Source organism: Periplaneta americana, chromosome 3 (assembly GCF_040183065.1).
Source record: "Periplaneta americana isolate PAMFEO1 chromosome 3, P.americana_PAMFEO1_priV1, whole genome shotgun sequence".
Classification (NCBI taxonomy): Eukaryota; Metazoa; Arthropoda; class Insecta; order Blattodea; family Blattidae; genus Periplaneta; species Periplaneta americana.
This window is the reverse complement of record NC_091119.1, coordinates 169,169,053-169,196,665: the sequence shown is the minus strand read 5'-3', so window position 1 is coordinate 169,196,665 and position 27,613 is coordinate 169,169,053. Positions and strand designations below refer to the sequence as shown.

Genomic DNA, 27,613 nt, shown 5'->3' with positions numbered 1-27,613 from the left:
TAATAACAAATCCTTTATAGTCTATTTTCGCAGATGGTTGTGTTATAAATTGATCGAGGTTTTTGATAGAAATTATGAAGTTACAGTTCCAAACACTATAACAAGAGTTATTGTCATTTATTTAGAGTCGGTGCCTATTGATTCATTCTGCAACGACAGAGAAAAAGTTGTACTTCACAGTAACTTTTTATGAATCTAAAATTATCCTAAATTTTGTAATATTAAACAATAATAAAATTAACTTTGAGATTTGCTGCATATAAATAAGTTATGGGCAAATTTGCTACGCCACTGCCATGATTGTACACAACTTTATTTTTATGTAGTGTCATAAGTAACCTTTGTTAGTATGTTCTAGAAAAAGTTTTATATTGAACACGTTATTGTTTTATGCGAGTACTTATGTTATACTATAGGACAGTGCAGTGTAAGTATTGTTTTGAATGTAACCGCCAATATGAAATGACAAATATTTCCAGTAGATGGCAGTTACACGCAACATTTTGCTTGTTTTGGCTTCCGCTTGAAGAGTAGTTGAGAGGTGAAATATTGAAAATAATCTGTGTCTTGTTTCTTAGTGTACCGAATTTCTTGAACTTTGAAACCTAGGTAATATTTTAAATTGCTATATTTATATATGTTTTTATGTAATATTGAAGGTAAATGAAGTGTTCACGAAAATTGCGATCAACCTGAAGGGTTCTTTGTAAGGGCCTGCGTGTGGTCGAGCTTTAAAATATTTAATACTTTTTCAGATAACGTTTTATGCTGTCTTTGTTCTGTACAATTTGAGCCATAATAGTTTCAGTTAAACGAATAGCAACGAAATTTTAAGTTGTCGGTGATGGAGTGAAGAGTGAAGAAGTTAGGTTAGGCTATTTTGAAGTCCAAGGTGTGTTTGAGTAACTGCCCGTGTCTGAATTTATAAGAGAAAACTGAGGTAAAACGAGAGATTTTGCTTTCATTAAGTTACATAAAGGTAAGGAAATCGAAGTCCATATACCAAATTGAAACTTGAAATTGTGTCTTTAGGCTATTGGATCACGGTTTCAAATAGCCCTTGTAGCCTATTAAGTAAAATCATATTGACTTAATAATAATTACAATTTGTATTTCATTGGACATACAACTATGCACTGGATTGTATGATTGTAACGATCTGATATGATTTTATGGACATTTTCATTATTTAATCCACTCCAGGATAGACTGTAGCCTAACTTAAGCCTATAAAATAAGTTAATGTCTCTCTGTAGGCCTACTTTCATACTGTTTAATATAACTTCAGATTATGTGATTTAATATTATGTCAAATGACAACTAACGCTTAGATAGAGAAATAAATATATGGTAGTCTTACTTTTGATTTTCAGTTTTGTTTTCTGTGCTAAGTCCAAATTTGATAGGACAGTATTGTAAGTATAAGTTATATTGTATTTTATTAGAGATTAGTGAAATATTTAGGCCTAGATTTAAAGTGAAAGAGAAATTAGAATCTGGAGAACATTGGATTGGCTCATTTTCATAACAGTTCTATTTAGACTATTGCATTGCAGAAAAATCAATAAGTATACATTAGAGATTTGAAGTTAGTTTGCTTAAATCGTTTTCTTTTTTAATAGATGTGGGCATATAAAATAAATAAAAAAGTCCTACTTATCAAAATAGAACTACAGAAGTTAAAAGAAAGAAATTGCAGTGATGCCCAGCTTCTCCATCTAGGCTATCTTCATGCTCGATTGAAAATTGATAGTTACGTAACATGTATAAAACGATTGAATCGGTTATATTTTTGTGCATGTGAACAGTGACGTGTTATTTTTTTTTTTTTTAATTGAAATGGTGCTTACTCCTGCATTACATATTACCAGATGGGTGGTTTTCAAAAATATTTTGTTTAAATTATCAAAGATAATTGCCTATTCAAAATGCTACAGTTGGCCTTGACCTGATTAATTTATACTCGGTAAAATTATTTTAGAGCCAAAATTAAATACAAGTTATTAGAGATCCTGTTAGAGATTGTTTATGTGGGTGATTTACTTTTTAATTAAGGTGTATTTATAAAATCTATACTAATAATAAATCTGTAGCCGAAATTTTTATGGTAATTTTCGATTTTCCAAAAATAATTGGTCCTAACATATATAATTAACCGCCCTGAAACCGAAAATCGTTTTTTTGAAATTTTTGTTTGTATGTCTGTCTGGATGTTTGTTACCTTTTCACGTGATAATGGCTGAACCGATTTATATGAAAAGTAGACTATAAATTAAGTTAGTTGTAACTTAGAATTTAGGCTATATGGCATTCAAAATATTTTATTTAAAAGGGGGGTTATAAGGTGGCTTGAATTAAATAAATCGAAATATTTCCCTTATTATTAATTTTCATGAAAAATATTACATAACAAAATTTTTTTTAAAAATAATTTCCGATAAGTTTTATTCCATGCAAAATTTTGATAGGACTGATATTTAATGAGATAAATGAGTTTCAAAATTATAATAATGCCATCTAAGGCGGTGTAATGAAATAAAAAACAAATGACTTCGTCTATAAGGGCCTTGGACAACAACAATCGAAAGCTATGAAACATAGCCTACAGAGAATGTTTGTGTGTTTGTATGAAGTAATATCGGAAGCTAAATTAACCGATTTATATAATTAATTATTATTTCACCATTGAAAAGTGTAGTTTCTCTAGATGGACATACTGCTACCGGTATAATGTTATTACAGTAACTTCTGAGTGAATCGAGAACAGTTAAGATTAAAATAGCTTCTTATGCACAGAAAACTTGATAGGCTATTCTGAATATTCGTTTCCTGTATTTCTTAAAATAATGTTTATGTACACATTAAATCTAAATGATGTCAATCTTCATTAAACTATGGTTGCATGTAATAAAAATTAAGAAACATGTTAAAGAAATTGTCATTGCACCAAATGAGTGGTCTCTGGACCAAAATGATCACAATTTAATTATTTAAATACAATTTAAATTAAGTAACATATTAAACGATTTATCCTTCTATCAAGCACGAATGTTCCCTGGATCAAATGTCCTATTTTAATTATGTAATTACTTTATATTTATTTCTAACGGGTGCAGCGGAGCGCACAGGTACGGCTAGTATAAAAATAAATTTTCACACTGGGCTACAGTAAGCCTACACTCTTTATGTGGTAAATAGTAATAGAAATTTAAAATTAATTTGTAACTGAGATTACAACGTCTTACAGTCATTATTATAATTGTATTTAGGCTGTCTAACTTTGCGTTGGATTTATTTACTTTTTGAATATGCAGGCCTACTATATGCAGGGCAGGACTTTAAACATTTTTATGGTGGCTCACCAGTCGGGCAAAAATTTCACTAGTCAGCATGGTGGAACTGCAGAAACGCAATTAAAAAAAAATTAGAATTTTTTTCACTCGTCACAGACGAGTAAGTAGGCCTAGACGAGTACTTTTTTCAAGCCCTGAGATACGACATAACTAGTAAAAAAATATGTAGGTAGGCTAATGGAGTGGAAATATTTACATTTTTAAGTGGAGATAGACTGTTTTTTGTTTGAAGAAATGACAAAAATTGTTGGTCACGTAAACATATTTAAGTTAAGTGGCGAAAGAAGGTGAAATTTGACTAGGTATGCTCCTATACCTGACAGATATATAATTACATATAGTTACGTGTTAGAACTTAACATTCATATTTAAGTACAATGAATTATTAAACTACTCTGATAAGGCTTATGTGAAGATTTTTGTTTTTTATGAGAAAGAAAACGAGAAAGTTTAAATACAGTGACGATAAGAGAAAATGTAACTACCAAAGCCCCTAATTTTAGTAGTTAGCAAACTAATATTAGTAGATTTCTTCGAGATGTATGTTAAGATGGTGTAACTTAGGCTAATTTTTTTAAAATGCCGATTAAGATTTTATAAGTTATATTTTATGTGAAAAGAAGTAAAAACATGCAATATAAGCCTACTGATACAGCCATATTTAATTCAACATTCGTACCGATAGCTTAAATTACTTTTTGCACAGCCTGAAAATATTTCACATTTTTTAATGACATTCCAAAACGAAATAATTACTGGCATTTTCCGAGATAAACTCTATTTCTTCAGTTAAAATGTGTACGAAATGAAACAAAATTGTAAGATCCTGACTGGAATAAATAATAAGTATAAGAACACTTCTTGGTGTGCAAATAATTTGGAACATAGAGATAATATACCTGACATTCATTTGTGTAATTTTTGCACGAAGTTCTTGTCACTCCTCATCAGAATTTTACAAAGCCTTATTATGGTCTACAGACCTATTTTTTGATCTTACAGAATTTGATCTGTTATGGTAACAATAGTTATTAGAAGAGAAAAATTCGCACCAGTGCCGGGACCGAACCCAGATCCTTGGTTCCACATGCCAAGTGCTCTAACCACTGAGCTACGCCGAAGTTTAATCCACAGCACTGGATCGAATCCCTCTCCTGTAGTGTTTTTCCCTTTTGTGGCCTGACTCCATGTTCGACATATACATGTATTAAGTCAACTGCCATAATAACCATTGTTACCATAACAGATAAAATTCTGTAGGACAAAAAAATTAATCTTTACGTAGATTCTTCGCCCAATAGTGCATATACTGTGGAATCCCGGCCACCAAGTCACTCAATTGAGTGTGCTCCTTGTGTAATGGCTCCTTGTTTAAATTTAAGGTGTTAGAAAAATTTTTCACAAAACAGTAAGATGAAAGATCATTTGAAATGAACAGTTCTCTCTTAATCGAATTGGGTGAACATTTTTTTATGTATGACCACTTGAAAATAATTTGAGGAAAGTGTATTTTAGAAATGAATTGGAAGCAGACCATAGCGTCATGGTCTAAGGCATCATACCTAGAACTTGCATTACAGAATGTGTTCGAGTCCTCATGGGAAAGGAATTTTCTCATGAAATTTCGGCCAATGTATGGGACTGGTGCCCACCCAACATTGCATGATTAATTTGGGGAGCTGCAATAAACAATGAAATTCAGTTACAAAAACCAGCTAATGTCTGGGGGGAATTTCATTTACAAAAACCAGCTAATGTCTGGGGGGATCATAGTACCAAGTACACATTACCTGTGTTCTAGTTGGATGATCGTTCACCTCTGCCGAGGTATGTGAACGTGAGGCCAGCAGTTGGCTGGTCTGCCTTGAACCTTCATGGGCTGACATACCACGGTTTTGATTTTTTTAAATTGAAAGCTGATGTACAGTGTACTTAATTAAACACTTACACATACTTAGGAACATTATGATACTATCGATTTAAATAGGTGTATCGATACTTTACTTGCGATGCTGACTATAATTCGATTGGTATTAGATTTTCTATATTTTACTAATATTGATATAAACATAGCAGTATCAAAACAAAAATACTGAAAGCAGAAAAACTAATCAGATTTGTAGTTAACCGTAGTAAGTTATTAGGAAATATTTTTCTAGAAGAATTGTTCAAATACTTAAAATGAATTCAATCGGAAATAAGTATAACAGGAGATGTCAATTCTGTTGCAACATAGAGATGTCATTTGTTTTCGACTATGTATAGTCATCTTTCTATTGGATAGTGTCTATTTAAATATTTTATTGTAATATTGTTTTTTTTTTTGCCAACTGTATCATTGAATATTATTTTATTTAGTAAAAGTAACATTGATCTTCAGTTAACTTTGGCAATGCCAGTCAATACTGTAAAGTATCGATATTATGGAAGTAAATTATTTCAACAAATCTTCTCACAGTTTGTGAGCTGCCACAAAAGGACAAAGAGTACTTCCAGCACAGAAATACAATTACAAGTTCATTGAGAACCATTGATTTTGTTTTGAAAAATGAAACTCCTACAAATACAGAGTTGCAAATACATTTTTAGGACATTGGAAATGTACAAGTGTAGAGCGAGATAAGTATAAAAAAAATAAAAGAGCTAAATGAACTTAATTGCATTAGTAGTAGAGCAATTGATCCTATCAAAGCAACTAAAGTTATATTCGGAATAATAGATGTAGGTATTCCAAGCCTCTTAAACACATCCTTCATGAAGAGGGTGTCTCTTGCTCTGACCAGGAGTCCGATTACTTCAAGCTCTTTTAGCCGGTAGTTTTGGAGATACGTTACTAATGAATGGTGGGTTTGTAGATTTTTTTTTTTTCCTTGTCTACTTCTGCTGACTGTTCCTCATTCATTTCAAAACTGGCCTTCTATGCCCAAGGTTGCGGGTTCGATCCCGGGCCAGGTCGATGGCGTTTAAGTGTGCTTAAATGCGACAGGCTCATGTCAGTAGATTTACTGGCATGTAAAAGAACTCCTGCGGGACAAAATTCCGGCACATCTGGTGACGCTGATATAACCTCTGCAGTTGCGAGCATCTTTAAATAAAAAACATAACATTAACATTAACATTCATTTCAAAATGCACAGTGGGATCAATTATAAATCCAAGATACAAGTATCGCTTAAAACAGACCTGTGTACACTTTGCCCATACGAGCGTGTTCTTGCTTCACTGGCAAGGTTAATTCACAGTTCTGCTCACAGATGCAAGCTCAAATTGGCATGCGTTGTAGAATTTTATGACATGGAGTGTTTTGAAGTTCAAGGAGTAATATCACAGTCTAGTATATACAGTCACGAAGCTCAATACGTAGTAAATATGCATCCATAGTTAGTTGCTAACCAGTAGGATTGCTACTATTGCCTCATTATAGACAATATGAAATAGTATCTGTACAGTCTGTTGTTCCTAGTTCCCTCATAAACTCAAGCTTCGTGACTGTATATACTAGACTGTGGTAATATAATGCAATAACGACAATATTACTAGTAACTTACAAATGTGATCAAAGCAGTGACTAGTTTTTAATGCTAAACTCTTAAGAAAAATGATAAATTACAATAAATTTCAAGCATAAGTTATATATTATGTACTCATAAATAAACTTTCACATTTCTTTAGCAAAACATATTTCTGCATCTCACAGTACAATATGACAAGCCAGACTGATACATTTTCATTAGGCTAGGACAGAATTCTTCTGCAGACATAATGAAGAGTTTGTTAATAACATCTCCATTGCCAACATTTTTTAAAGGCCTTGCTAAATATAAACCAATTCAGTAATTGAGTTGATCAGCTGGCTTGCTGTAAATTCTTTTCTTAGAGTCTTTATCTTTACTTACTTACTGGCTTTTAAGGAACCCGGAGGTTCATTGCTGCCCTCACATAAGCCCGCCATTGGTCCCTATCCTGAGCAAGATTAATCCATTCTCTATCATCATATCTCACCTCCCTCAAATCCATTTTAATATTATCTTCCCATCTATGTCTCAGCCTCCCTAAAGGTCTTTTTCTCTCCGGCCTTCCAACTAACACTCTATATGCATTTCTGGATTCGCCCATACGTGCTTTATGCTTTATTTGAAGGATTCGTAACAAGTGGTTTTTTACGGTGATGGGTTGTTAGCCCTTCGCCCAACCCCCATGCTGGAGGACCACCCCTCATCAGCTGTCCGCGACTGCTTATTCAATATATTCACAGCTACCCTCCATATCTGGAGGCCGTCTCCTCGATCCGCAACCTGAGGATGCGCCATGCCGTGGTGATAGGGACCCACAATACATGGCTTAGAGTTTCTATAAAAAGCAAAATATATTTAAACTGTAATAGGGGTTGTTATTTAGTCAACACTGTCTGAAGCCAGGTCTGAACTTCACATACACTTGTAGGTTACTTATGTAGGGGTTAATATGGTAAAACTACTGGTCTGATGGCAGCTGACATCACATGAGGCAGCCTGACAGCTTGCCACACAGTCACTCTTGCTGCTCTTTACCCATACAATGCTATCGTGCATGGGTCTGGCTTAAAATGTTTTATTGCAACATCCCTATATTTAATTCTTACTCACTTCTTGGTATGTGGAACCAGCATAACTGACACCATTTTCACAATGTCTCCTAAGGCATTGAGTAGTTATTTGTGGTAGGGGTAAACTGGTATGGTTAGTTTTTACAGATACTTCCTGTCCCTTTATTAGGCCTACTTAAATGTAAATTTAGTTCAGGGATGGTTATTGCTGGTACAGCTGATTCAATGTTATTGGCCCCTGTCCTTGGTTGTTTGGCTAGTGAGCAAGCCATGTGTTGCGTCATAAGAAAGAAATTTAATCACAAATGTGCATAGGAAAGGAAGAGGGAAGAGAAAGAATTAAAATAATATCTATGCTCGTAGTTGAGGGACACTCATGTCAAGAAAATATGTCAGCATGATTTGTTTAGTCAACAGACGTAGTAATAGGATGTGTGAACGAATATTGTGTTTTAAGACGGAGTGTTCCGCGACGTGATAAGAAGAAAGTGTTAGGTCTTATGACTGTTCGGCCTGACCTATGTGACCCAGCCCACCAGTAGTAATGAGTAACTCGCTCTTAGTCTATCTACTTACTTTTTGCAGGGGCCAAAATCCCTGAATCAAGGAATTGTACATTGTAATTTGGTAGTGTGTGTTCTAAAGTTTCTATTTTTTTAAGACAGATCTTGTATACGAGTCATATTATGGAGTCTTTCAGATTAAATCTGTGCAATACTTGTTGGTAACTATATTAACCTTTTCTTGATCAAGCTACAAAAATTTATATTTGTTTGTTTAGATTTTGATATAACAGCAAATCATTTGGGTGCCTTTTGATATTTTTAAAGGTGGCCTTGGTTTAGAATTTTAAATTACAGATGGGAGTTCAAGTCGTGCTGTTGTACTTCTGTGGATACGTACAGTTCACAGGAAAGGGGGTTTCTTAAGGTCCTTTGTTTCATTGTGAGTTCTCAGGTGAAAACGTTCTTAACAGAACCACAATAGATTATTTATTTAATCTGGCGGAGTTAAGGCCATCAGACCTTCTATATCACACCACCAGAATACAAGATTAGTGGTAAAATTTGAAGAAACAAACTCTGTCGTGAATAAAAGGAAACCTGGTAGGTTTCGCATTCTTACTGAAGAGAAATTAGATGAAATAGACGCTAAGCTCAATCTCTGTGGACATTTTTTATATGCCTAGCTCAGAAAACCAGGATTTCCAAATCATCAGCAGGGAGAGCAAGAAACTTCATTTACATTCATACAAAACACAAGTGACCCATAAATTAAGTGGAGATTCATTTCGGATATTGCAGTTGTGCATCACACACAATGGAGGACATTTCCTGCATCTTACAAATGAAAAACAGTAAATAAAGGAGTCTGTTTTTTCTTGTCACGGTTACAGGACCAATTTAACTTCGCTTTGGCAAAGGCAGTGCACATTTGTTAGATCTTACAGATCCACTGTAGTTTAACAACCATTAGCTTACTCTGTAATGCCGCTCCCAGTAAATATTAAATAAAGAAATATACCTTAAAATTCGGGATGTATGACAACCATAAAGGTAGATGGAATGAAGTGATTACAGTATTTGCTTGTTGCAGTTTAACTTACTTTTTTCACTGAATAGAATGAAAACAGTGAAATGGATAACTTGAAGCAGTAAGTTACTATGGACATATTATTCTACAGACATATGAAATTTCCTACATAGAAGCACTGGTCCACACCTGTGGAGTAACGGCTAGCGTGTCTGGCCGCGAAACCAGGTGGCCCTGGTTCGATTCCCGGTTGGAGCAAGTTACCTGGTTGAGGTTTTTTCCGGTGTTTTCTGTCAACCCAATATGAGAAAATGCTGGGTAACTTTCGGTGCTGGACCCCAGACTCATTTCACCGGTATTATCACCTGTAATCTCATTCAGACATTGTAAAGCATCGTAAAATAACCTACTAATAGAAGCACTGGAATATAAACGTTGGTTTATAATGTGTCTTCTCTGAAAATGTGAGAGAAGTTTTGTGTGTTTACCACTTACGAAATGCCAATCATAAATTTGAATGAAAGTTATATGTTTATCATGGACTGGTGATTTAGGCGGGTGCACACAGAATCAGACGCAGCGCAACAGTCGTGAGCAGACACAAGGAGACACAGAGAGATAACATCAAATGACTGCTTGAAGTTCGTCATGAGGAGACTGTCCGATAGCTGCAGTGTACTGCGCATGCGTTAGTAGTGGCTATGATTGCATGCTTTCACTATCTACAGATACAATTGTTGTGTAAAAAAAATCCATGGTGCTACAGCCCTTGAAGGGCCAAGACCAACCAGCTGGCTGCTGGCCTCACGTCCACATGCCGAAGCAGAGGTGGATGATCATCCAACCGGAATGGAGGTATCGTGTGGTTAGCACGATGATCCCCTCCAGCTGTTATAGCTGGTTTGCGAAACCGGATTTTCACTACCTATCGTAGCTCCCCAAGTGCATCACAATGCTGGGTGGGCACCGGTCCCATACACTGGCCGAAATTTCATGAGAAAATTTCTTCCCCCATGAGGACTCAAATCAGCGCACATTCCACAACGCGAGTCCCAGGCAGAATGCCTTAGACTATGATGCCACGGCTCGGGACATGTACTGCACATTATTCATAATGGAGCTCAATGTAGATAAATCAGTTGTTTTAGTACAGGAAAGATATGTTCTGTACAATCTTTGAAACAATATCAAGACCATAATGTGGTTTCTAAAAATATGGGAGAAATTGCAAATGAGATGAAAGCACCACGTGAATAATAATTAATAATAATAATAATTTGTAGTAGACCTACTTCTCTGCTCTATATATCACTCATTGATTTAATATATTATTTTTCTTTATTGTGAGTCGTGAAGTAGTCATGAACAAACAAAATGACATTTGTGCACTACATTATAGTAGCATTTAATTTTAAGACTTTCAGTAGTATAGATTTTTAGGCGTAGATGTCCTTAGGAAATAATAACCAAATACAATAGAATTTCTCTTATAGACAGTCCTCTGTCATTGACGCCATTTTCTAGCCTAGGTCAATTTTCAAAACCCACACAGCCAGCAAATCAGTTGTTGCGAGCAGACCCTGTGAAGCTATCGCGAGGCATTATAAAGGAAAATGTCCCGTCACACCACATCACTTCTGATTCTGTGTGCACCCGGCTTTACAGTGTTTTATGTATTACCGTATAATTTGTTTTGTTTCAGTAGAAACATGTCTGCAGAACAGCAGCAATTTTTCTTAAAATGGAACGACTTCCAGTCCAATATGGTCTCATCATTTAAACATCTACGTGATGAGAAGAGCTTCACAGATGTAACACTTGCTTGTGAAGGACAGACTTGTAAGGCACATAAGATGGTTCTATCTGCTTGTAGTCCGTACTTCAAGTCACTACTAGAGGTATGTATGTCTGTCTCTCTCTTTTTATACTCTTTTCATGTAAAGTAATCTGCATTAAAATTAATGAAATGCCCTTTGTCATCTTTGTTATCGCATATGTTACATTTATTTGAGACGTTCTCTGGAAGAAGAACTTGACTACATAATTGGTTATGTTCCAAGACATTGCAGAATGCTGAGCATGATGTTGTAGAAGGAACGGTGTTTGTTGAACAAGAAAGTGGTAGACATATTCTCTAAATAAGTATTTTATAAAAAATAACTTCATTTTAGCTTTGAAATTGATCTATTCATGATAAAAAAAACTTGAAATTTAACAGCACATAGTCTTTATTAACTAAAATATGTTTTGTAATGAAGTTTTTGTAAAAACCAAACCTCATCATTTGTTCAAGACAAGTGTTGTATTTTTTCCCTACTTAAATTATAGGCTAAATATTTATAACTCTTTAAAATTCGAGGTGACCTTTGAATGACCTGATAGAATTCAAATATAACATTTTGTTTCTTTTTTCTTTTTAGTCATTAATGGTCTCTTCCAGGCTCTGTCCTTACAGCATTTAGAAATGTTGTGAAATCTTTTGGATTTTGCTGATAATTGTGTTAATAATAGCATATTACAGCCATGGCGAAAATGTGACTTGCGAGCACATTGTGGCTTGCAATGATAGCTATGCATTTCTCTTGCTTCCTAAAGCCTGTGTGATGAATCTTGTCTCACTGTGAAGAGAGAGAGAAAGGAGATACGTTTTACTTCATCTGTGTTGTTATGGCAATGGGGGGAGTGGAGCGATGCCATCCATCCAGTGGCGGAAGGGACTAATTGATACATTCTGTAGCACAAAATATCTCTCTTCGTACTGTGTAGTTCCGCCACTGAGCTTGTCTTTCAAGAAACTGAGTTCTGGCAGCCTGTACAATAACAAGGTTTTGAAAGGAATCCTGAAAATTTACAACCCTCCTATAATCTCCACCGTTGCTTACGAGATTACACAAGCTGGCGCATAGCGCTTGAAAAACGAGTCTGAAGTGGTTCCCTCGTAATGCCAATTCCGCCGCTCGGAGCGCTGTTCTGCCCTAAATATTCATAGCAGAACACTTAAATGACATTGACATTTGGGACATTTAAAGGACTCACCATTGCTTATTAAATGCTTCGTACAATATTTTATGGACAATAGATTTAATTTGCAAACTTCTACTCCTCAATTATATTACAATAAAAGGCTGTCATTCTTGATATTAAAACATATTACATATAAACTGAGGGACTGTCTGCTCTGTACTTCAGTTCATACGCCAAACCTTTCCGGAAATAAATTAACTTGACATCTTACATATACGCACTATAGCCTACCCTTTTCACCTAATATTATTAATATTGTTATTAAATAAGATATTGCAACTAATTAAGGTACTGCATTATCTTTAATTTCCTTGAATTCATAATTAAGCATTTGCAAGAAGGCCTAACTTCTCCCACTCTTTTTAAAAACATACGAACGTCACAATAACTGAGAAGTATAATTATTGCGCGATTTTTTCTTGCTGTGGTGAAAACATTTCTATAGGCCTACTGATTAATCTATTGAGCATAGTAATAGTAAACGCTGTAGTATTTTAGTGCGTGTAAATATATTTTGAATTAGCATTTATTAAATTAGGAAGTTAGCCTGTAATTTGTGTGATTGAAATGGTTTACTGCTGTGTGCCATTGTGCAAATCGAACCAGAATAAAGAATGTGATTTTTCGTTTTATTGTTTTCCACAAGATGAAGGACTAAGAAAGAAGTGGTGTGTAACCATTTCTCGCGAAGGGGACAAACCAAGGACTCTTAGGACACCAAACAAGAAATCGCGTCTGCAGCAGACATTTCAAAGAAGCTGATTTTAGCATTAGCACAACATTAAAACGTTTGCTTCCTAATGTGGTACCATCCATCTTTGATGATTTTCCAAAACATAAACAAAATGTTTCAAACATAAGTAGACGCAACAAAAGAAGGATAACAGAAGTGGTGAATAACATCCATCCTGCTAAGAAAAATAAACCCAATGTTGAACATAGTACATCAGCTTTCAATGAAGCAAATGTTTCAATTGAAGAAATCTATGAAGCACATAAAAAAACTATAGCCACACAGTGCTCAATTGAAAGTAAAAAAATTCCCAAAGCCATTACATTACAACGTAAAGAAATTACTAGGACAATTTGGAAACAAAATCAGCTTATTGGAAAACTAAGACAGACAATATGTAATTTAAAAAGCAAGCTCTGGAGTTTACAGAAACAAAACGAGAAGGAAGAACAAGGAATTGAAAAGCAACTTACCAAAATAAAAGAAGCTGCTAAAGAAGGTAGTTTGAAAGCAAGCTTTTTGACTGAACAAATTCAGGCTTTCGGAAAACAAAAGTGTAAATTTCATGAAAACACACTGAAAATATGCATATTGCTATCTAACAGGTCATCTACCAGCTATAGATTACTAATAAACTTGGGTATTTTACACTTACCCCATCAAAAGACATTAAAAACTTATATTGGTCACTCAAAAGGAGAAACAGGTGTCACATCTTTGATAAAGGCTCGGCTAATTGCAGAGGAAAAGTCCTTGGAGCATGAAAATGAAAAAGTTGGATCTCTCATTATTGACGAAATGAGTATTAAACCGAAATTGATGTATGACAGAAATTTGGATATGTTGATAGGAATGACAGACAGAGAAAAATGCTATTGGGATTGAAAATAAGATGGCCAATACATTGCTGTGCATTCTGTTCAAGGGTCTGTCTACAAAGTACAGAATACCAGTGTCATTTTATTTTACACACAATTTAACCGGAGATGAGTTGGCAAAATTGACTATGGAAGCCCTAAAAGTAGTGGAAGATATTGGATTTAAAGTAATTAGAATTGTGATGGATAACTGCCAATTTTCGAATATAACTTAGCTGAACAAACTTCAAATAACACTGTAATATGCTTGGCATATTTATAATATTCGTACTCAATCAGTAATGCACAATTAATGGAACTATTTTCACGATACACAATGCTTTGTAATGGTACTATTCATCATTTCTTAGGGCAGCGAGGCGAACCTAGCGGCAGAAATTGTCATGACTCACAGAGACCTACTCTCGATCGTGCTATGCGCCAGCTTGTGTAATCTCGTAAGCAACGATCTCCACCCTCATTTGAAGGGACTTGGTTTTATTGCTACTGAGACATGATAAACCAAAGCAGGTATACCTCCCACAACCCCTACCCTCTCACTCACTGGAGTCAAATTCTGTTCCATTTGTATTTGTCTCTGACCTGCGAGTGGCGTATCGTTGCAAAGTCTCTCTCTCGAAACCACATACCTCTACAAAATCGAAAGTTTCAAGTAGAATGGGAGGACGCATTTTTTTGCTGCCAATATGATGAGAATATTGAATGTATGATTTGTTCACAGTAGCTTCTTACGAGGAAAACATAACATAAAATGGCATTGTAGGCCTACTACATGTCACTCATGAAACCTTAAAAGCTTGTACGTCGATCCTTTTTCATAAACTCACAGATTTACAATGTGATGTTAAATGAAACTTAGATGTAAGGACTTAACAAATGTTGAACTTTTCAAATCTTTGCCAAAAAATAAATATCCGAAGCTTCGTTCTTTCGCTTGCTCTGTTGAAGCCATGTTTGCTACAACTTACTTTTGTGAAAAATTATTTTCAACAATGAAAATAGTAAAAACAAAATTTAGGTCACGACTGACAGACAGATACCTTCGTGATCAACTACGACTGGCAGTAAGTGACATAATTCCTGATTTTGAAACTCTGTCGCAGAGACATTATGAAGACAGCTAATTTTAGGTTGTGATAATGTGTCCTATGTTTTCTTGTTCATTTCTTTTTTTGTTACACGTACTAAAAATTACTTTGTAGCCTTGTACTGTATAAAATTATATTGAAGTGTTTGATGTAAGGAAAATGAAAATCCGTTACTTGTAAGTCAGTTGCTTCACTTCCCCTTTGGGTGTCCGCCTCCCTCCATAGGTGCTATGCATGTTGCAGGTTACACAGTGTCTCGGCGCACGGTCACATTTTCGCCATGCTGGTATATTATATTATAATGATGTACAAGAGTGGAACTTTATTACTGGGTGGGTCTGATCTAAGACCCATGAGTTAATGAAGCTACTTTTGTACCAGTTGTATACAATATTTTACCTATGTTCTTATTTGCCGAAAATTAGAAGAAAATATGTCTATAAATTCAATTTGGCATATTAAATCTGTTACTTCAGTGAAGAATTTTAGTCTTTATGATTCATGATGGCAGCTGTATTGTTGCTATGGTAATAATTGTTATACAATGAGCGTATTCCAAATCTCAGCGCTGAGCAATCTGATGGCATCACGGTGTTCCGAATTTCACCGATGGCTTCACTTATGCTCCACTGGTGTCGCACCGGTGCCATCAGCTTGCAGAGGTGGTGGCAGTCTCCATCAGCCGCCATCAGTGAATCTGATTGGTTCTTGTATAGGACGGGAATTAGCAGACAAATAACATCGTGCACTGTTGTGCCATGACGGTGTGTTCTGCTTTAGTTCTGCTGTATTGTTTGTAATGAGCACAACGTAAAAACAATATGTTACTGGCTTATGAGCGAACATATCAACGGACCCGTTATTACTACCGGTTCAAGAAATAAATTGTTTATGCTCTCTTTTCTCTGAACGAGATGGCAGTATGGAAATTTCGCAAAATTTTGCTAGCGTAGCACAGACAACAACTTATACAGTCGCCATGACAGCCATCGATCCTTCCAGCAGTTTTGTTCCTATTTCGCTGCAGCGTGACGTCATTGTTGTCCACCAGTCCGGTGAGATTCGGAATACGCTGAGTTGCTAAGTAAAATAACATAGCAACGTGATTTACATTTTATTTAACAATAAAGCCAAATTTTCATTAAAAAAAGTGATGAACTTTACGATGCCTGTACTTCTGTCACAGGTTTTTTGCATTTATGCGCTTTACTCGGTGTAGATAAATGCCCTTTATTTATCACCTCACTGCGTGCAGAGTTAATGCTTGGTGGAGAAACACCAGTAAACTGTGCCATCAAATTCACAATATCCTGAATACTTAATGTTGAATACTTATCACAGAATTTACTGAACACATTTAGAACAATTTGCTTTTTGCCACTTCTCGACGGTTTGCCTTTCCGATGCTTAACATCTTCTATGCAAGCAGCCATCTTGCAAAACTGAAATTTAAATTTCCGCTCCTCTCTTTCCTTCCATAGCATTTTCTGCACGTGCACTACATGCCATAATTATAACTTATTTTATTTTTATTTATTTATTTAACCTGGTAGAGATAAGGCCATGAGGCCTTCTCTTCCCCCCTACCAGGGGATTACAACTACAATATTAAGAATACAATTAGATTTATAATTACAATTAATATTAAATTTACAAATACAATAAAAATCAAAGTACTAAAAGATTAACTGATTAATAAAAGCTAGACAGTCTATTGTAAAATTTAAGAAGAGAGAAGCATTTCTTTTATTGATTAAGTAAAAATTAAACCTACTCTACGCAGTAAGAAAATGCTTAATAAGTTTGCTTTTGAACGCTACTAAATTCCGACAGTCTCTGATGTCACTGGTTAGGGTATTCCATAAGCGCGAGAGTGAGATTGTGTATGATGATGAATACAATGATGTCTTATGTGTTGGTATGGCTAGTATGCGGCTATTTTGAATGCGTTTGAAGAGATTATGATATGATGACAGGTAACTGAAACGGGAGGCAAGGTTAAATAATTATGTTAAATAATTATGAATTTATGACATGTTTTCATAATTATATAACTGAACAATGTTTCATATTGTTTTAAAAAATTATTGTTATGATTGTATTGAAGTGATGGGTTGATTTTGCGAAATACACAGCGAACTACATTTTCACCTATGCCAAGTAGACAAAAGTTGTAAGATTCCATCAGCCAATGGCATCTTACTCATACACGTGCTTTTGTTTACATGACAACATATTCTAAGCCCCGAATTAGTATAGAGCATTAGTTTCCCATGATGTTAACCCGGGTTTGACTGCCAGTGGGTCCCGCTGGAATTTGTGGTGGATGAAGATGGTGTTTGGTGTTAGGTTTTCACGGGGCACTCTCGTTTTCCCTATCGGCATTCTACCATTGCTCCTTTAATCATCATACAATGTTACATAGTTTGGTTCACCAAGGACAACGCCTTCATGGTGGCTGAAGGAATTACAAGTTTTGGCATGTTGTCCACTAGATGGGGATGCTTGGGTGAATGACTGAAGTCAAGTACTCGCTGTTAGTTAAAAAAAATAGCTAGAAATGAGATTATATGTGTTGATTCCAAGGAATTAGGCATAATTGTTATAGTTTTTGTTCTTAATTGACAGGAAAATCCGTCAAAACATCCTATTATAATTCTGAAGGATGTTCCATACAATCACTTGCAGTCGATACTGGAGTTCATGTATGCAGGTGAGGTGAATGTGTCACAGGAACAGCTGCCAGCATTTTTAAAGACAGCAGACCGGCTGAAGGTGAAAGGGCTGGCTGAGGCTCCACAGTCCATAAAGCGGGAAGGATAGGGGACACTGCCTGTGCTATGTTAGGTAAGTAACAATCACAACTTTCTATATGTACATAGTGGGTGAATTTAAGGTAAATCTATGGATTATATCTCATGTGGTGGCCAGGATGAAAGAACAATGCCAGTGTAGCCCATGCTTGTCCTAAAAAGTGAATAAACTGTGGTATAGCTAGGCTACCCTGTCTCTATGGATATAGTTACAGAGACCTGGGTCTTGTTGCATGATTTTACTAATATTATTAGAATAAATTTACAAATTACAATTTACTAATACTAATAATTTCTGTTGCATAATACCCATAGTTTACCAATATTATTAGTGATTTTCGATGAAAAAATTTTACAAATTTACAAGTTCGTCAGAGAATCATAGGCATGTCTCGGCTTTTTGGGCTATAACTTTATATACCAGCACCATGATAATGGTGAAGGCAGCTATTGGATTAGTGCATAAGTTCGTAGCGTTTTTCTGTACTTTCATTCATCTGCTGTCCATGTTTCCATAGCAACCAAATATTTATGCTATGGACTTCTGCACCAATCCATTATAATAATCTCGATGGCAGTGCAGTGAGTGTAAATACCGCGTGAATAAAAAAATAAACAGTATTGTCACTGTCCAGTATATACAGTCACGAAGCTCAATACGTAGTAAATATGCACCCATAGATAGCTGCTAACCATTAGGATCGCTAATATCGTCTCATTACAGACAATGCAAAATAGTACCGGCACAGTCAATTGTTCCTAGCACCCTCAAAACTCACGCTTCGTGACTGTATATACTAGACTGTGGTATTGTTGTGTAAATTTTTGCAATGGGGAAGAGCAGTAAAAACTCAAGTTGTACATATTAAATAAAATTAAATGTAAAGAATCAATATTATTTGGCTGATTTAGTGTCACATTGACTGAAGATGACAAAATTAATGTTTAGAAAGAAATAATATGTGAATATGGAAAAATCATTTCGAGCATTGTCAGTCGTATAGTAGGAGGCCTTGGTAAGTCTTCATCTGAAGAATCCAAAACTAGGTCATCAAATATGATTTAGTTTACTATTATTGACTACAAACAAACTATCCCCATTAATAATCTATAATAATGAGTGAATGCAAACTTGTAGAAAAATATTAATAAACACTAGATCTAATAACTAATAATATTAGTTTCGGCTATGCAACAAGAGCTTGTAAAATTCACTAATAATACTAGTATTTTTACTAGTAATTTGTAAGTTTTGTTCTTAGCATTATGCAACAGAAATATTCTACAAATTACATATCACAAGTAAATTTACTAATATTATTAGTTTGTAAATTATTTTGCAACAGGGCCCTGGTCCTCCATTGAGGTTGAGAATGCCTAACAGCCCTATCCTGTAAAAAAAAAAAATTACCATTATGAAACAAACTGCAGTAAAAACCTTGATTATCTGTCTCTCGATCAATTGATCATCAGATTTTCTGATGGTCTCCCTTAATTAATCACAAAAACTCAGCTAAAATTCTTTCTGCACCCTTGAATATAAAGGATGTAGCAAAAAAAAAACCCTGTGCTAGGTTACAATGTAATAGCAAACGCAGGATTAGTAATGTGTGGAATTTCAAAATAAAAGCGTGTACAACTATACCCCTTCCTTTGGCATGTTGAACATTCCAGTGCTTCAGTTTTGGAGGAAAATGAGCACCAAAGAGTCTTTCTTCTAAATAAACATGCATGGAAATAATAATAATAATAATAATAATAATAATAGTTATTATTATTATTATTATTATTATTATTATTATTATTATTATTATTATTATTATTATTATTATTATTATATGAACACAATAATATGCCTTGATTAATAGTCAAGTACTGTATAAATGAAATCACATCCAAACATAATCACAAATAATTAACTCATACAATTACCATACAATCACAAATAAATAAAAACTTACATCACTAAAATTAAAAAGTCATCAGTATTATAAAAAGACATGTCAATCAGTTAACCAGAAATTTAGGATGACCTAAAGAATGCTGGCAAGAGACCATAACAGATCCACTGGGGTGGACCATCCCAAGTACAAAGAATACAAGGCTGAAAAATATTATAAAACCTTGCACGACCAGTTCTAGTTTATGGCAGCGAGGTGTGGCTGATAAGGAAATGCGATGAGAAACGGTTAGCAACAGCCAAAATGTGATTCATGCAAAGAACTGCAGGATGTTCATTACTTGATCTCATCGGAATGCAGACATTCTCAAAGAATTTAAAATTGATCCTAACGTCTATTATCTACAGTAATATAGACTCCAATGAAAAGAGCATGTCAAGAGAATGAATCGTACTAGATAGCCAAAACAGATGTTATGTCTCAAGAGGACGAAGAAATTTAGGATGATCTAAAAATGCTGGTACGAGACTATAACAGATCCACTGGGATGTAATACATAAGACAGTAGGGACCAGATTTTTATGTAATTACATATTATATTCCTTTTAACCTAACCGTATATAAATAACAAATCTCTGCGAATCTTGTATAATTACCATTAATATATTAAAATTTGATACTACATATTTTTATATATTTACACCACATTACATATTATGGCACCAAGAAATGGATTCGGAACACCTCAAAATCTGTGCTTCAGTGGCTGGTCATGATAATATCTTTGAAAAATATTGGAGTGCAAGAGGTCAAATGACTTTATTGTCAAACGCCTGGCATTAGAAAACAACAACATATTATGGCTTGGTATTACATAAATCTACATATTCAGGGTGTGTGGATAAGCTTCAGGGCTTCTACCGCGTTGTCTTGGTAAGCCCCGAAGCTTATCCACACACCATGTACACCAGCCGCGGAAGCCTACGCGAATACATATTCAGGGGTTTTATTGATTCTTACTTCTCTAAAAGGGAAAAAAAAACTTCTGCTGGAGAAGTTTACAATTTGAAGTACACAAGAAAGGATATATTTCGGGACGAAACATAACGTCTTTAGTTCCAGGAAGTAATAGAAGCACTCACCCCATACCACCCACTGTAAATATGGGTGAACAAAAGGCAACCTTTCTCATACAACTACCTTGTATTGTAAAAATCACTCAGAAAGTAGCGTTGCCTTCATGCGGTGGAGTGGGACGAGGATGACGTGATTTGTCTCGAACTATAATTGTTCTGCACACGTCTTAACAAGCCGTTCCCATGCAATTTGCAACCTTACCTACCCTCTTCCTAATCCTTCCAGGGAAAATCCGTGTCAAGTCTGACATGAGCCACAATAAAGTATCCGACTTTTGAAAAGAAACTGGAGTAAAGGAACAAACTGGAAAGATATTGAAAGATGAAAATAAATATCTTTTCAAGTTATTGCTTCAGCTATTTACTTCAAATTTAGTAGACCTATGCCGAAATGGGATTTTCTGAGCAATTAGAAGGTATGATTCTCGGCTGGAATAATTTTATCTTTCTGAATGAGACAGGAATGTCATTTTTCAAACAACAGTTTGTAAATGCCTATAGTTTGAGGTTTTAGTAGATAGTTTGTTTCTTACAGGGAGCAGCTAAAATGCATGTGTCCCACATCTTCTCTTAGTTTCTCCTAATCCAGTAAAGCGAAACAGTGCTTGCAGTAGTGTTGTGTCATTCATTTCACTCATTTCTGTAGTTTTAGTACTTAGAGTATAAAGTGCAAGTGAGTTTATCTACTGCTTTTAACTAACTAAAATGGCCCCTGTAGCTTCAACCCTAATGACAAAAATAAAATCATTGATTGCGATGGACGAAGCTTTCACTACAGATGGAAAAATAGTAATGTGTCAAGTGTGCGGTAAAAAAAATCGGGTGCTCTATGAAATCACAACTGGAGAATCTTACCTATTCTACACCTGCCAGATATTGATATTAAATATTTTCATGATTATACATATTTTGGTAGATATTCAGCTTATTTTTCTTACATAAATATGTACATATTTCACATCTTGATATTACATAAAAATCCGGTCCCTATACATAAGGCTCATGATCATGATCTTTCATTGTTCTTTGTTATGATCCAGGGTATGCTGAGAACATCTTTCTGTTGGCTGTTACTTTGGGTAGTAATGAGAAAGTGAAAAGTTTTGAGTTTATTTTGATTACTGTTAGATATGTATGTTGACTGCCCCATCTGTATTGCTTATTTTAGGTGATACTGTGATTTCAGGTTTAACCGTGGCACCGGCAGTGCAGCTGCCAGCTGTCTGCGGATGACTGAAGATCTGGAGACAAGTGTGTTGTTACATGTGAACATGGTTTATTGTGTGAATGACAGTGCAGCATGAACAGCAAACAGTTTAAGAAACAAAACCATTTCTGACCTCAGTGGTCAGGAAAAGATTTGATTTTCAAATGTTACGATGTTCAGATGCAGATGATGCATTTCAAAACAGCAGGAGCAACAAAATTGCATGATGCCAGACTGATCTTATCCCTCTGTAAATAATTGTATTAAATCCTGTGAGCAAAGTTACCTCATTAATAGCAGCCCTCCCCCCTTGTAATATGTACAGCCACTTTTGAAATAATTCAATCATGTGCCATTGTTCACTGAAAGGGACGATAAGAATTCTAGAGCTAGGGGTTATAGTCCAGGGAACTGTGGCTCATCACGTTTTCTCTTTCACTGAACATGACAATACAGGTCTGTCATTGAACATTTTACATGTCATATCAAATTCATTGAATTTCTTATATCGTGAAACTCCATTTTTTAGTGGGACTTTATTCAGGGTATTTGGCATTATTAGACCAACATAAGAATTATAATAATATATTCTTCTTCATTAATTCTTTCCTTTCCTTTTATTGCTTAAAATTTTTGTGTGAATTTTTCTCAAATTCTATGTGCAATGTTTTCTTGGTAAATAATATAATTACCGTACATTTTTTAAAAGGACGCATTTCAACGCAAAATGAAAACAGAGATAATTAGATAGGTTTAGCATGAATACTGTACATATATATACATATATTGGGAAGTATGTGATATTTATACATTATAGTTAGGGAAAAATATGAATTAGTTCGTTTGGTGACAATCAGAAACTGGCTTCTGTTCTAGCAGTATATGTTACAGAATATTGTAAGTATAATTTCCATCACATGAGGAAATAGACCTTTGGCCGTAAAGAATAGATTCATTTCTTGCATAAGATCCCTTTGTTCATAAAATTGATGAATAAGGACAAAATTACACATCCAGATGTCCTATGGTGATGATTGTGGAAACCTCTGGTAGAAATATTGAGACATTTCAATTAAAAATCTCATTGGACCAGAGCCTTGTATGTGTTCACTAATATATGTGTATGAGGTGCAGAAATTGAAAGTGGTATGTTAGTGAACAAAAACAAGTGACATGGTTGCTGAGTGTTCATTCCAACCAACCAATCAACTCTATCAAATTTCAAAATAATATTTTCAGTCGTTATTTTCAGTTTCTATCAAAAATGAAATATCTTCATTCTCGGAAAGGTAGGAGGAACAGATTTTTTTCACTGATTTTTTTATATTTTGCTATTTCTAGTACAATAAGAATATGAAATGGTTTTCATGTATATTTCAAAGGAGTTAAATTTTGCTTCCTTTACTGTTCTGAGAATTCTTAGCTTTTGTATGTAGTGATCATGTAGTAGGTAACTATTTATTTTCTGCAGTTCTAAATAATGTGTGTACCATACATAGCGAAAGTTATGGCAAAAAATATTTATAGTTATCTTTTGAATATATTTCACTAGATTATGCAAATAATTTTTGTCCAGAAATGTACTGTTTCTATAATATTTGAAATTTACTTTTCAGGTCCATAAGTTAATGTTGATATGACCATTATTCTTATATCCTATAAGGATATACGGTAGTTAAAAATTAATTTTAAAATGTTAATGAAAATCTTTTATTATATTCAGGTAGGACCGTGTGCATTCAATACTCTTTGTTTTTCCACAATACTGAACTCATTATGTGTGTATTTTCAAATATAAAACTGATTCTCCTTTACTGCGAAAATTTAAGACTATAACGAAATCTAATAACTATTATCAGGCAGTACATCTCACTTGACGATATGTGTCAGAGGAAGAACATTTGTTTGTATACATCTCAAGTCTGATTAGTGTAATGTGTTACTAGTCAGCGATGTATGCAATGGAGGGAGAAAGGAACTGGCCACCTTACCACATTATCTTCTGGCTAAGTTGTCTTAAGAGTGATTGGTGTCACTTATTATCTTATAATGAACTAGTTTCTTTGTTTTCATTATGAAATTGACAATTTATAGAATAATATTTGTGATATCTTTGAAAACCACTAAATTAATGTGTTTGCATAATATTGAAGAGTTCAGAAAACATCTGTTTTGCCACTTGGTTATATTTAGGTTTTCATGTAATCAGTTACTATTTTTGTATTTCATTTTTATACAAATTAAAAAACAGACAAACATGACTTGTCAGAGAACATTTTGACATGAGGTAAATAAGTCACATAGCAAGAGATTGAGAGAGATTTTTAATTTCTCTTAATTTTTCTTCCATTAACCTGTAATTTAACATTTCCTTCATTATGGGAAGGAATTTTTTCATGAAATTTCGCCAGTGTATGGTGCTGGTGCCCACCCAGCATCATGTTGAATTTACAGAGCTACAGTAAGTAGTAAAATCTGGTTTCGAAAATCAGCTGTAACAGCCGGGAGGATTATATGTGTTCTGGTTGAATGATCGTTTACCTCTGCTAAGGCATGTAGATGATCAAGCACCAAAAATGAAGTTCCAATATCTTTATGATTTGTTGAGAATATTCATCATTGCATGTGAGACCATAAGCCAGCTGGTGAGCCGTGGCCGTTCATGGGCTGTTATTATTATTATTATTATTATTATTATTATTATTATTATTATTATTATTATTATTTTATGTTATCTCTACCTTCATGGTCCCCCCCGAGTGCCTTCATGGCATGTGACGGGGATACCTTTACCTTTACCTTTACCTTTACCTTAATCTGTTGGAAGTGACCATAAAGAAATTTTCTGTGAAAATTAAGATGTCCCCAACAGCTCAGATTTCACAAAAATATCATACATATATAATCATTGTTTTAATGCTGGTCATAACTGTTACCATTATAAATGATTATATTTTTTAACTCACTTTCATCAAATGAGCTATAATATTGTTTGATGCCTTTTATTACCGAAGGTATGTGGCATTTTTGACCAGAGTAAAGTTTGTTACTGATAAGAGTTACAAGTTGTAGCATTATTAAAAAAATTGTGCTGTATTTTGCTTTCAGATTTTATTAAAAGTTGTTAAATATTTGTTTTTTAGATATTGAAACTGACCTTTTATTGCTTTATATGCCTCATTAGTGGCATTGATAATATATACAAGGCAGTGACTCATTGCAAAAGCAAGACTGAACATTTCAGTTTGATCTCTGGGAGTTATATCATATTTACTTGCGTAATTCCCCTTGCCTTTTTTTTTTTTTTTTCTTTTTCTTAAAAATTTGGAGGGGGGGAAATTCCGCGAGGACTACAAATTACCGAGGATAATCTGATCATAAATAATATCAAACAATTTATTAATGAAATCTCAATTTTGTGACGCTGTAGTCTGTTCTAATGCAGGTAGCCTGTCCTTGACTAATCTCAGATCATTGTTGAATGTCTCACGTAAAATATTTGTGTCAAAATTTACTTGTTAATTACATAAAGAAGATAAACATAAAGTCGACTCCCGATAATTCATGGTAATTAATGCACGAACTTGTATGAAATATTGAAAATCACGAATTGCCTGCAAATTTTTTTTATTATTATTTAAAGTCCAGTAAAAGTTACTGTAATAGGTTTAATTACTAAAATACACTTAAAAATCAAGTGTAAAATATTTTGAAACATTATAATATTCTACAGTAATGCAGTAGGATAAAATCTTAAAACAAGAAACACAAGTTTTACAAAATGCCATAAAACACTAGTTTAACAAGAATGTCTTCTTTTTTTTCTTAGAGGACTTTATTTTTTACTGATTTTAGATCGCAAATTTCTTAAAAGGGAGGGAGAGAGTGTAAATAGGGTAAAAACGGAAATGACTTTACTTCACCCTCACCCAAAGTAAGGGTCAGGAATTACCTGCAAAGCGATTTAACTGCACATGAATTATTAGGAGTCGACTGTACTTTTATTTTACATTCCACTACTTTCAGCAAACAAATTCAGATAATTTTCTATGTCAGCGTTGTCAGACAGAGCCTAAACAGAGCGGAGCGCTCCACTAGACTCATTGTGTGCTCCGGTGTTTCCACAGACATAAGCAAGTTCACGCTCCGACTCTAGCTACACAACCGGTTTTGGAGCTTACAACTCTGACACTACTGTTCTATGTCGTCAGAGAAATCATAGACTTTTCAGTAAAGAAGGGATTGATAATGATCTTATATTTCCCACCTTTTTGTTTTCAATACTCGAATCTTTAAAGATTCTCTTGAAGGAGAAAGATTGTCGAATTTTGTTTAATGTAAGAAGGGGATATTATGCGAGGAAAATAAAATTCTGAAAAAACATTTCTAAAAACTAAGAGGGAGAGGAAGAAATTACGAGAATAAATACCCTATTCGAATATTTATACTAAATGGATGTTTCTTATAGCACAAAACAGTAACTTTTGAAGTCTTGATCTCAAGAATGTTTGTTATCGAAAACTGAAGAAATTCGATTTATTTTATATATATTTGAGAACATGTTTTCAAATTATTTAAGATAAAAATGCAATATATCTGTAATGTTTGCCAGTTATGTTTTATCTCAGTTGAAGTCAGTTCATGTTTCAAATTAATGTAAAATGTCACCAAACGAGTTAATTCATTTTGAAAGATGTTGCAAGTTTCACCAAAGGAAATTCAATGTGTGATATGTATGGGTCCATAGATGTTTCAGCATATTTTGCTGTTCCAAACAATTATTAAATATTCAGTGTTGTTACTCTGAAGAGAGAACTCTTCGAAAAAAAAAGGAAAAAATGATTCGTGACAGTTACTGTGTAAGCCTGTAAAGCATTCAACAGACTTACGAAGTATAGATGAAAAGTATTTTTTTTAATTTTTGCTATATTATGATATAAGCATCAATTAAAAAAATGTAAATATAAATACTTTGCTATACCAAGTCCAAAATTCGACAAGTGCATTTGTATCAACAGGAGACTGATTATATAAAGCAAACAGAATACGTAAAAGAAATAGAAACTGTAAAAGGTTGAAGTATTTGAATTTAATTCTGTTATTTGAAGTACTTTTAAAAGTAATATATTTCATTAGCTGCGAATCTTTGGAAAAATATTTTGTTTGTTAGTTGTCTTACAATTTATTTGTACACTTTTATGATGGGGGAAGAGAAAACAAAGTTTCACTTTATAATTATTATTTTATTATATTATTACGACACTTTTGTTAGGATTAAGTTGAGATTTGTGTACAGTACATGTGTAAAATTGTAGGTTCTTGTGTTATTTAAAATTAAATAAAAATATAAATTACAGGGAAA

The 27,613-nt window shown here is 34.3% G+C and overlaps 1 protein-coding gene across 3 annotated transcripts; it reads left to right on the top strand.

The window, feature by feature from the left end:
* Positions 1–488: 488 nt before the first annotated feature.
* On the top strand, positions 489–27,613 carry LOC138696833 (longitudinals lacking protein-like). Of its 3 annotated transcripts, none has more exons than XM_069822275.1 (4): positions 489–609; positions 11,174–11,369; positions 17,823–18,041; positions 22,231–27,613. In XM_069822275.1, the coding sequence occupies exons 2-3, from the start codon at positions 11,181–11,183 to the stop codon at positions 18,015–18,017; spliced, it is 384 nt and encodes a 127-aa protein (XP_069678376.1). In that variant the 5' UTR covers positions 489–609; positions 11,174–11,180; the 3' UTR covers positions 18,018–18,041; positions 22,231–27,613. The 3 variants fall into 3 exon arrangements, with proteins under 3 accessions (XP_069678376.1, XP_069678377.1, XP_069678378.1); XM_069822276.1 differs by having other exon boundaries at positions 496–609; positions 11,177–11,369; XM_069822277.1 differs by lacking the exon at positions 489–609 and adding an exon at positions 957–979 and having other exon boundaries at positions 11,177–11,369.

Coding starts and splice junctions, on each gene's coding strand:
- LOC138696833 (XM_069822275.1), top strand. CDS start 11,181: ATGTCTGCAGAACAGCAGCAATTTTTCTTAAAATGGAACGACTTCCAG. Junction 11,370..17,822: donor ACTTCAAGTCACTACTAGAG/GTATGTATGTCT, acceptor CTTAATTGACAG/GAAAATCCGTCAAAACATCC.